At 39.1% G+C, this 12,163-nt stretch overlaps 1 protein-coding gene and 1 long non-coding RNA gene across 2 annotated transcripts in view; one reads left to right on the top strand and one right to left on the bottom strand.

Annotated features, from left to right (window-relative positions):
• Iqch (IQ motif containing H) overlaps window positions 1–12,163 on the bottom strand; it is a 136,227-nt gene that overhangs the window by 51,453 nt on the left and 72,611 nt on the right. Inside the window, exon 11 of the mRNA XM_013346489.1 lies at window positions 8,872–9,158. Within this exon, the coding sequence (XP_013201943.1) occupies window positions 8,872–9,158 (287 nt within the window). The remainder of the gene's footprint in view (window positions 1–8,871; window positions 9,159–12,163) is intronic.
• LOC113456078 overlaps window positions 9,071–12,163 on the top strand; it is a 45,384-nt gene continuing 42,291 nt past the window's right edge. Inside the window, exon 1 of the long non-coding RNA XR_003376946.1 lies at window positions 9,071–9,134. This is a non-coding gene — a long non-coding RNA (uncharacterized LOC113456078). The remainder of the gene's footprint in view (window positions 9,135–12,163) is intronic.

The raw sequence follows: 12,163 nt of genomic DNA, 5'->3' as shown, positions 1-12,163 counted from the left end.
GCCTTACAGTGTACACACACAGTAGAGTATCACAGTGTGCGCCTTACAGTGTACATACACAGTAGAGTATCACAGTGTGCGCCTTACAGTGTACATACACAGTAGATTATCACAGTGTGCACCTTAAACACTTAGGATTTTTATTTGTCAGCTATACTTGATAAAGCTAGGGAGAAGGAAGGACAGCTTTGCAAGGGAGCACTCATTCTACAGAAAGCAAGATGACAGCTGAAGTGGGGGAGAGTGTCAGCTTTGTTTCTGCCACGCTAGAGGGCAAAGGGCACACCCTTGTGTGTAGCAGGAACATTTCCCTGCCCCCTGTTCACTGCCCTCCTGAATACTGCAAAAATGTGGATCTTCTGAGTAGTGCACAGACAGTGAGCATGCCCAGATCTTCTCTGCCCTGGAAGTGTTTCTGCAGAGAGAAGTGTCTTAGTTATTAAAGGGAACAAGGATGTTAGAGACACTGGAAAAGCAGCTAACAGAAACAAGGTTGCCGTGGTTTAGGATATGAAGTGTCCCCTCAAAATGTTCATGCTCTGAAAGGTTGGTCCTCAGCTGGTGCTGATGTTTGGGGAGGTTCTGGAAACTTTCAATAGTGGAGTACAGCTGGAAGAAGCAAGTTGCTGAAGGCAAGCAAGCTCTTGAGAGCTCCATTTTTCCCAGGTCCCTGTCTATGTCTCTTTTCTTCTTGTCCATTAGGAGGTAAAGAAACTCCTCTGACATGAGCCCACAATAAGGTTCTGTCCAAGTAAATGGGGCAGAGAAACAGCAGCCTGAAATATCTAAAACTACGCAAGTAAGTCTTTCCTCCCTTACACTGCTTCTCTATCAAATGACAGCAGTGACACAAAGGTACCTAAATGAGGTTCACTATACATGGGTCCGCAGGCTGCTCACCTATATCTGAGGGTTAGGTGGCTAAAATAGGTCACTATTCATAGGTTCGCAGGCTGCTCACCAATATCTGAGGGTTTGGTGGCTAAAACAGGTCACTATACATAGGTCTGCAGGCTGCTTACTGATATCTGAGGGTTAGGTGACTCAAATAGGTCACTATACATAAGTCCACAGGCTGCTCACCTAATATCTGAGGTTTAGGTTTGAACTCAAGCTTCCTAAATTTCATGGTTTGTAACATAAGGAGGTTAATAAGACATTAAGAATAGCCACATATGGTAATATTGTACATATAGTAAAATTGGCCACTAGTTCACTAATCAATATAAATGTAATTTCACACTATAAAATTAGTATTCTATATGACCATTAATATCATGATAAAAACTTGTGTTTATTGTTGTCGTTCTCATCATCACCATTATCATCATCACTTGCATGTTGTAGGTCTTTATAGCTGACACAGAGATACACATTTAAAAGGGACAAGGCTTTTGTTTTACTGTTTCAGGATCCTCTGGGATCTACTTCCCCTTCACTGGGTAGTAAGTTGTGATTAACAATGCAACTATTATAGCATTTAGAAACACTGACTAATAGGCACTGCTGTTTATACCAAAGGCCTATTAAATTTTAATTTAGATATACACTATTAACCCTCTTTATATAAATAAAATACCTTCCCTAAAGAGGAAAAGTAAATCTCATTGAGCTCCCTTAGTGAATTCCTTATATATCTTGAAAACAAAGATAAGGAGCTGTTGCAAATGATATTACCAGAGGGGGACTGAGAGAGAAGTATTCATTCATTCATTTAATAAATATTTATTCAGCATCTATTATCTGCCAGACAGGATGCTAGGTGCTGGGTTTACAGAAATGAGCAAGAAGAAATTATGATGTTTCTGTAGACCTCGGGTTTTGCATCCTCTGAAATAAATGTATTCATTTTTGATGCTTATATATCACTTTCAGATGCTAATGCTCAGTGAGTTTTTAAAAATAATGCTAATTCGATTCAGATTCCACTCCCAGTCTGAGAACCTGCTGAGGGTCTCTGTGACAGTTTTGCATGTGCTTATGGCATTTGATTTAGTAACAATAGCACCTTGCATATATGTGCTCAGCCTGCCAGAACATCCTGTGAGAAACAGGGCAAGAATTCACTAACTAATGACAGACCAAAGGCTCATTGAGTGTCTTAAAGTATCACACTAGCTAGTGTGAAGAGAGAGGCTGACACTCATGGCATCATAGTGAGACATTTTTAGGTGATTTTTCTGTTGCAGGATGAGACTATACATTTAGGATCCCAGAGAAACACTTTTTAGAGAGTGTTTGATATGTCCATGTATTGAAAGGTCTCTGATACAACTTGCATTCAGAGTTGGGACTCTGAGGATATAATTGTGATATGGATGGATTTAAACCATCAGTGGATTAAAAATCTGAATGCACTATTGGAGGTATAAGAACTGTGGGCCTACTTGGGAGTCATTTGGGGATGGAGTTTGTCCTCTGCCCTTGTACATGATATTAAACATTGCTTCAGGCTCACAGCTAGCTCCAGATCAAAGCCTCTGAAACTGTAATCTAAGATAAATACTTCCCCCCTTTACGTTCTTTTTCACATATATCAGCTGCAAAAAGTCTAACCATTGCGATATGACATATGGTCTGATATACATCAGGTACTCCATTTTGTCTTTCCTCAATTTTCATTTTGTAATAAGTTTTTTTTTGATTACCCTATTGATGAAGGGCCATTACTAAGCACTTTTAGCCATTTTTCATCTCAACTCTTTTTTTTTTAAAGATTGGATTTGGGTGGGAGCACAGTATAGTGATAGAATTCCTGCTGAGAACGAGAGGCTTTGGGTTCAATCCCCAACACAGCAAGAAATGAAATAAAAAGATTTAATTTCCTATCCCTTTTTTATTTATTTATTTTTTTTTTGGTTTTTTCGAGACAGGGTTTCTCTGTGGCTTTGGAGCCTGTCCTGGAACTAGCTCTGTAGACCAGGCTGGTCTCGAACTCACAGAGATCCGCCTGCCTCTGCCTCCCGAGTGCTGGGATTAAAGGCGTGCGCCACCATCGCCCGGCTCCCTTTTTTATTTTTAAATATACCTATCAGCACTCATAAATGAGGTTTTTCCCCACAAAGTTCACAATTAGTATGGCTGGAGAGATGGCTCAGTGGGTAAAATGCTTGATACACAAGTATGAGAATCTGAGTTCAAATCCCCAGCACCCATGTAAAAAGCCAGGTGTGGTGGTAAGTGTCTGTCATCTCATCACAACCTTTGAAAATTGAGACAGAAGATCCCTGAGGTGTATTGGCTAGTTCCAGGTTCAGTGAGAGATCCTGTCTCAAAGTCACAGTGATGCATGCCTTTAAATCACTTGGGAGGAGGTGTGAGGATTGGCAGAGTTCCAGGCCAGCTAGGACTATATGGCACCCCATCTCAAAACAAAATAAGGGTGGAGAGTGATTGCAGAAGACAACTGATGCCAACCTCTTGCCTCCACACACAGGCATACCCATGAATGAGCACACACACGTGCACACACACATTCATACAGTTCACAGTTATCTACAAGCAAAGAATTTTTAAATCTGGGATTTCAACAGCCAGTGTCTTTGACAGTTTGTTTAAAGGTTATATAATTCATATTTGTATAAGGTAAAATATGATATTTGTAAGACACAGATTATCATCTTTCTCCATATGTGTTCTGTATGTTGGTCTTGTTTTGTTTTGTACCACACCCTTTACAACCTCTTTCTACTTAGAGCACATTCTTTCTTACACTCCTTCAATCTTAATTATCCTTCAGCTCCCATCCCACCTCTTCTGTAAAAACCTCCCTGATTGCTCCAAACAGAAGGGACCTTGCTCTTATCTGAATGCACACAGCAAGTGTTGTGGCAGTTAAACTGACATTACCTTTCTGATGTCTCTTTTATTGTTCTTTCAAGTTGTCAGTTAAGCCTTTTCTTGTGATTCATTTTTCCAGATCAGCTTCCCAGCTAGACCGTGCACCCCCTCAAGGCAGGCACTTTCCCATCTCTTTCTACCATCTCTGCAGCTTCTCTAGCACCTGCTGTAATGGCATGTGCAGAATAGATGCTCAATAAACACTTGTTTCATTAGTGTTCCCCATAAGTGAGTCAACTCCAAAGATCTAAATTTCCTAGAAGTTTATCTTTGTTCACTCAACAAGGGACATCAGAATAGACCCCCAGAATGTGTTTGTTCAAAGAATATGCCAATCTCTCCCCAACCTAAAGCTTTTGGAGGTAGTTGATGGTCCTGCTAGAACAGGGCTGCCACAAAACTGTCTTCTGGAGTATCATGTATTCTGCATGCAGTCTCTAAAGGCCTGGATTTTGCATTTCTAGTTTCCTGAAATCTCTGACCTATTACCCTGCTGGAGACTGTCTGAGCTGTGCTCCACCAGCTTCACTTTCCAGGGACCAGCTCCTCCTTTTATTCCCCTACAATGCTGTGTTCTAGCTGACTTTCCCAGTTCTATTTATTTGTTGATTTATTTAGAAACAGAATCTCAGTATTTAGCCCAGGCTGAATGCCTGGTGTCTATTATTTAAATCCTACATTTCCAAAACCATTTTCACATTCTGCTGCTTTAGACCTTCATCTTTATCTCCTGAGGTTATGACAGAATCTTTACCTTCTGATCTGGAGAGTTTTTTAATAACTGCAGGCCTGTCCTTAGTGCACCCCTCTAATTTATTTGCTTTTCCTTGGCCCTAGTCCCCTTTGCTTCTCTCATGCCAGCATGGTAAATTATAGGTCCCAGCTGGAGCTATCTAGCAAAAATCTGAACGGATGTAGGCACCTCAGTTTTCTGATTCTCGTATCTATTCTAAGATGTGTGTATATAAATAAAACCATGTACGTGAATGTGCTTTGTAGACTAGAACCCTCTATACAAATCTATGATTATCATTATTCATTTCTTTCTCTGATTAGAAATTTAACACATCTTTGTTTACTCTTGAAAATGCAAATGCAGGGACTAGGGTGTAGTTTAGCATATACAAAGCCGTAGGTTCAACCGTAGTACCAAAACAAATGAACGAATATAAACACATACATTAATTAAACTATAAAGGGAAATGCAGAAAGCCCAGAAAACAAAATAGCAGCCAATTTCTTTGTTACTTTCTTAGCTCTGTTGTAATGAATTGCTACAAGCTCACTGGTGTAAAGTGGCACAAATGACTGGTTCAAAGTCAGTAATGTAGTGCCCCCCCTCTCCCTCCCCCTCTCCTTCTCCCCCCCCTCTCCAGCCTTCCTGCCTCCTTAAAATGAACCTGCGAGTATTTGGTCCCTAGACATTCCAAATTCCCACCTCACTGTTGAATTCAGAACAGTCATATCTGCAAAGTCCTTCTGCCATGTAAGGTACCATAAGGGACAATTGTTCTGTCTATCACAGCCTCAGTCCTCTCATACAGAAAAAAAAGATATATATTTTAGTATATATCTTTAAGATCCTTTTGCTTTGTATATATGTATATATATATTTCTTCTTATAAAATTATAACATTACAGATATTGTTTATGATTTGCTTTTCAACCTTCTATTACTATATTAACACTTTTAAACATCTTCAAAAACATGAGTTTTAATATCACAGTATTTGTTTCCATTTATATATGATACGTTCTTTAAAATTTTTCTATTATTACAATTTAGGCCATTTTGTGATTAATATATCTATTAATATATAAATCTTTGTGATTATTTGTCATAATTTTTCAAAAATGTATTTTATTAAAATTTGAATTTACCAGTATAGAATGCAAGTATTATGAAAACATCATTAGAATAAATAATTTTCTGAACTGAAAATTTACTTGGACATTAAGAAAACTAAGACCAGGGAAAAACAGTAAGTCCAAAGTAATACAACAGAAAATAGTTAAATTTGACTATTTGAATTAAAGTGTAATGGCAGATATCACAGAAATAGCACAAATGGCAGGCTTTGGTGTCTGAGTCCATGAGGTATGATGGGGAGCACACATGTGCCGAGTGAAGAAAATGGCAGAAGTGGTTGGGAGACTGGATACAAATGACTACATTGAGTAAGTGAGGCTGAAGAGACTCAAGTTCCTTACTGGTGGGTAAAGTGTTTATCCTTATTTTTAAGCATGGAAAAGGTGTAGTTTATAAAGAATTTTGAGGCATTAGAGTATTATTGAAGATATTTGCAGGAATTCATAGTGTAGTATATGTTCTGATAGATTTATAAGTAGTTACCTCTATATGGGAGAGGACAGAAATGACAATAGGAGAGGAAGTATTTGCAACATGTAGATCGAATAATGAGTTTTTATATATAAAAATCAACATTTTCATGATAACTTAATTTAAAGGGGACAAAAACTATAACCAGATAATTATTTTTATGACCAGACATTTAAGTGGAGATAAGTAGAAGGGCTGACAAACAAGAGAAGCTGTTCATTATCAGTAATAAATACTGATTAAAATGAGATAATGTTCATTATCTGTCAAACATGCAAGAATTGAGAGGCTGAGAATATGTCCATCTCTTCACTGGCATCAGGGGGAGGCCAGTCAGAATATTAGGGTGCTATTTGATGTGATATCACTTGCAAAACTGTTGGAGAATATGCCTGCTTTTGTAAGTTAAACAGAAAATATATTTCCTTTGCTAATGTAGGAATACCCTTTGAGTGGCCACTGAGAACTTACTGCAGCACCTGTGACCATGTATTCAAATAGTAGTGAAGGAAAACAGAATCCATAATATGATAAAATCAGAGAATCTTGGGTTTATATAAGTCCATTTCATTCATTTCAATGAGCTCTTCTAAACACCTGAAAACACCTGCTTTTATGTGCTTTGTGCTTACTCACCCAACAAATATTTCCTGAACACCTGTCTGTTGACCCAGTGCAGAGATACTGCGTAGCAAACAATAGGGAGCACAGGAGACATGCAGAGCTGTGTCCACCGAGGAAGATAGATAATCAGATGATCACACAAACAGGTCTAAATTGCCACTGAGACAAGTGATAGGAGAAGTATGGTAGATAATAATATGAGAAGCCAAAACGGTGATTTTGATGTTGCCAGGGAAGTCAGAAAGTCTCTAGGTAAGTATGGCCTGTGCTGAAATATTATATGTATTTAATATATAAATATATATATGGAAGAGGGGTTAACCCAGTCAGAAAAAAAAAGGCAAAACGCAGGAGCAGGGGGTGGTTCATGTCTGTAACTTTGGCGCTTAGGATGCCAAGACTGGAGGATCAAGTTTGAAGCCAGACTGGGGCTACATAGTGAGATCCCAACAAGAACATTTCAGGCTGAGGGCAGCATATTTCTGGCAGAGTGTGCTACAATGAACAAAAGAGATTGGGGGAGGTTGTGTGGTGAATTCAAGAAAAAAAAAAGATCTGAGATGAGAGAGGGCTGGTCAGATGCACAGGACTGGTGTTGGGTATCTTTTCTCAGAAGTATATATAGGTGGTGAACTCAGGAAGGATCAACATTGTGTTAGGAGGAGATCCTTCTCCTGTGTGCATGTCTTCCTATATCAAACTCAAGTAAAAACTGTCAGAGAGCTGTGACCATAGTTTCATCTTCTCTACCACCCCAGGAACCTCAGACTTTATCCTTCCTAGACAGGTGCTTGTGAAGGTACAGTCTCCTCCACACCCTTCCCTGCCAGGCTAGTCTTTCACCAGGGGTGTGGTTTCTTTCCTCCTCCTTCCCTAGGGAAGTTTCTGAATGCCTTTCAGTCTGTCCTTTGTTCTGTCTTATGAATCTGGGAACAAAATAGAAACCCAATAGAGACAAGGGGAAAATAGTTATCCAGCAACCCCCCAACTACCCTAAACATAAACTCTTGCTGTTAAACCTTAATCTGACTGAAATAGCAGATAAAATTGAACGATGAATATAAAACACCCACAGCTTATTCACACTAGGGACACTGGAGGGTGGGAAACCTCAAGCCATTTCAACTTTAGCCACAAGTCTAGACACCCAACATGAAAAGCAGAGGAACCAAACATTACAAACTGAGTCTCATGAAGTAGTAAATTTAAATATTATTATTCTAGGGGAAAAAAGCATAGAAAAAAGTTTTAAAAATATTTATAAAAATCAAATATGCAGAGTCACAGACTATCACACATGTAATCTTGAATAAATAAAAGCATATTATGGAATATATGTATCTATAATCTCTAGGATGCTTAAAAACACAGAGTGGAACTATATATTGTTTCTGGTACCTCCGTGTGCACTAAAAGTATAAAGATGTATAAAACTGTCAACCCTCGAAATTTAAGATGGAAGTCTCCACCTGTTCACAAGGAGGAGGAAGAGCTCCATGTTCAGCAAGGGGTACCCATGGCTGGAGGTGCTGCTGATGTCATTTTATCTTTCAAGTGAGGAGAGGGCATATGATATTGATTGCATGATTACTTAGATCTTTTTGTTTTTAAAGTATTTCCCAATACATGATTTAAAGAAAACATTGATAATCTGAGTTGTTAGTGAACTATTGGCAAAAAAAGATCAGATATAAGACTCTTAACTCATTTCTGGCTATTCATTTTTCTATTTAAGAACACACTTTAGATAGGTTCAGTCCCTGGACAGTGTAAAATATTTTCTCAATAAGATATAAGCATAGCAATAATGGACAAAAATGAGAGACCCAGCTAACAACTGTGCTGGATGAGTTTCAGTCATTCAAACTTCTACTTTGCACAAATGTTTTAACTTTGACCCTATTTATAGACAGAAAGCCTGGTCTCCCTTGGGTCAGCATGGATAGCACAGATATAGATTTACAGTCAGCTCATCAGAGCATAGTGAGTACTGGGTGCTTCCTGATACTGTCTGCTGCATGGGTGTGGAGTGTTTTAGTGTCATATATGCCAACTGTTCAACTTACCTGCTGCTCTAAGGTGTTTGGATCAATAAAAGTCACCAGATCTATAGAAAAGTAACCAATCACATCTTTCTTTCTGCAGGCATTTCCAATTTGGAGACACAAAGAACTGAGAACTTGGGGATCCACTGAGGTCTGAGGCATGGTGGTACCAGAAGAAATAAAGGGGCCGTCAGCATGAAACTGGTCCCCCGTTGACAGTACCCTGACTTCTCCATCAGGCTCTATCAACATGTCTACGGTGAGGTTGGTGACACTGTCTGCAGGTGGGTATCCTTCAATCACGCCACCTGGTTGGAAAACCATGGAGCAGATAAAAGAACACAGTCAAGAGAAAGACCCGCTTGCAGGAGGAAGAAATAATCTATGTTTTGGCAGGGGGACTCGGGCTCAGACCTTGCACTTGTCATCTTGGGAAACTGAACAAGTAGCTTCAACCTTTGACTTGCTTTTCTTTACTTTGACTTGCTTTTCCTTACTTATAAAATGGGGGACATAATTCTACATCACCAAACTGTCTTAAAGTTTGAGAAATTGTGCCTATGGTATTTCGTCTGGTTCTTGACACATGGGAGGGCTCAGTGAATAGTAGTCTTGATTACGATCATGATTACAAACACCTTATAAATGCTGTATTTGGAACCACTCATTACATTAATGAAGGATCCAAGGATTATGGGTCAAACCCCTCAAGGAATTAACTCTCCACCACCCACTGTTGGTATCCTAATAACCAGTACACTCTTTCTGTCTAGCATTATTACTTTTCTAAGGTTTGACAGGTGTGGGCTTGTAATAGGCATAGAAAACACTGGCCGTCATGCTGGTCATAGAATCCTGTAGAAAACCAAACATAGAGACTGGTGACATGGTCCAGTTGGTAAAGTGCTTGCCACAAAAGTATGAGGACTTGAGTTTAAATCTCAGCACCCTTGTAAAAACTGGTGTGGTAACATATGCCTATAGCCTCAGTACTAGAGAGGCAGAGATAGGAAGATCCTTGAGGTTTATTGGCTAGCGCATGTAATTGAATCAGCAAGTCCTACGTTTTGTGAGAGACCCTGTCTCAAAAGTAAGGTGGAAAGCAATCAAGGAAGACACTCAACATCAACCTCTGGCCTCACATGCATGCACATTCAACTTCCTGCCACACACACATATGAAGAAAAAGTGAGCAAGTACCAGGACTTGCTGCTTTTGCTAAGTAATAGTTGGGTTGTGATTTCTGTCCATCTCTACAAACCATACTTGAAGCAGGATCATATATATATAATTAAATTTTGAGATTTTTAGCTGTTCTCAAAGGTAGTAATATAAGAGATATTTTCATTCAGTGCCTATAAATTTGATAAGGGGTAGCCTTAATGAATGCTAACTTTCAGAAGGAAAATGATTTTGGGGGGCTGCATATTCAATCTCTACTTTATCTGCTGGCTTGTTCAAGATGCTCTTCAAATGAGGTCTGCTATAGTATATAACAACTGAATGCCAGTTGCTGGAGATTTAATAAGATGAACATAACCAAACAAAAAACAAGCAAACCAGTGAGTCTCTGTAGTTCAGGTAACTTGATACTTTGGCTGTCACTGATGATAATGTATCAGTATCTTTTATGATTTACAATATCACTTTGGATACCATGGAGTTTTGAATGAGAAATATCTCCCAAGGCTCATATAGTTAAATACTTGGTCCTCTGTTGGTGGAGTTGTTTTGGGGCTTATGGAGCCTTGGAGAGAGACCATCATTGGGGTAGGCTTTAAGAGATTATAGCCTTGCCCTACTTTCTCTTTGAGATTGAAAATGTGATCTCTCAGTGTCCTATTCGATTGCCTGCTTCCATTCCTCCTCTGGTAGAAGCCAAAGTAAACTCTTTCAGAAGTCATTTTAGATCATGGTGTTTTATTACACTGGTTACAAAAAGTAACCAATCTTGATATATTATTTCAAACATGCTTAATTATGTTGTCTTTTTAGCATCAAGACTTCAGTCTTTTTCCTTTCAAAGCAATTAAATTTTTCCCAAGAATGTATTGTCTTTAATATAAATCTATGACAGTGTAGAAACCAAGTCTGTAGCACATTTTGTGGCCATAAGCTCACTCAAGAGAATAGAAGGGGGATGAAATAGGTGGTTGGTGGAAGCCGGTGAGAGTCAGGAACATGGGGTGATGTCCTGCTCAAGTCAGAAAATACACAAGGCCTCCTGCATGGTTAGGGCTTAGGCCCATCCAGAACCTTACATGTGACAATGGTTCTCAACCTTCCTAATGCTATTCTCCAATACAGTTCCTCATGTTGTGGTGACTCTCAACCATGCAATTATTTTCTTTGCTACTTTGTAACTGTAGTTTTGTTACTGTTATGAATTCTAATGTGGTATCTGATATGCAGGATATCTAATATGTGACCTCTGTGAAAGAGTTGTTTGATCCAAAAGAGGTCATGACCCACAGACTGAGAACACTGACTTATAAGAACCATATTTTAAAATGTGCTGAAATTCTAGGATATAAATATGTTCCCATACATTACTTATCTGGAGTGTTAGTTTTTCAACATCTCTAAGTCTCAGATTCTTCCTCTGTGAAATTGGGTTAATAAAGCCTGTTCTGCTTCTTCTCCACAATGTTTATGACATGACTGAGGAAGAAGGAGGGAGATGGACAGGGAGAGGTGAAGGTGAAGTCTTAGCTTGTGGCCACATAGCTCAGGGGAAGTAGAGCTAAGGGACTCACGTAAAAAGAAATGGTCAAGAGCAGTGGTTCTCAACCTGTGGGCCAAGACCCCCTAGGGAGCTGAACAACCTTTTTACACAGGGGTCGCATATCAGATATTACACTACAATTAATAACTGTAGCAAATTTACATGAAGTAGCAGTGAAAATAATTTTATGGCTGGGAGTCAGCACAACAAGAGGAACTGTATTAAAGGGTTACAGTGTTAGGAAGGGCGAGAACTACTGCTCTAGAGGAAGGGTTTTCAGGCTGATCTTTGATTATGTAAGCTTCCTAATACTCTGAGAGAGACTGGAGGTCGTTATGATTTTACCTCTTAATTTAAATCCCTTCTAAACTTGTTTATTTGCTTGCTTGTGGAAGACACTGTATTTTTTTTTCAATTACAAATGGAGCTGACTTCCTTATTTTCTCTTTTCTGTCCAGGGGTTCATGTGGAAATTTGTTTATTCATATACTTACAGAGATGAGAGAACACTGAAGGTACCTTAACACACACACACACACACACACACACACACACACAGAGAGAGAGAGAGAGAGAGAGAGAGAGAGA

This window comes from Microtus ochrogaster, chromosome 5, assembly GCF_000317375.1.
Source record: "Microtus ochrogaster isolate Prairie Vole_2 chromosome 5, MicOch1.0, whole genome shotgun sequence".
NCBI classification, from domain to species: Eukaryota; Metazoa; Chordata; class Mammalia; order Rodentia; family Cricetidae; genus Microtus; species Microtus ochrogaster.
The sequence above is the reverse complement of the archived record's forward strand: the minus strand, read 5'-3'. Positions and strand labels throughout refer to the sequence as shown.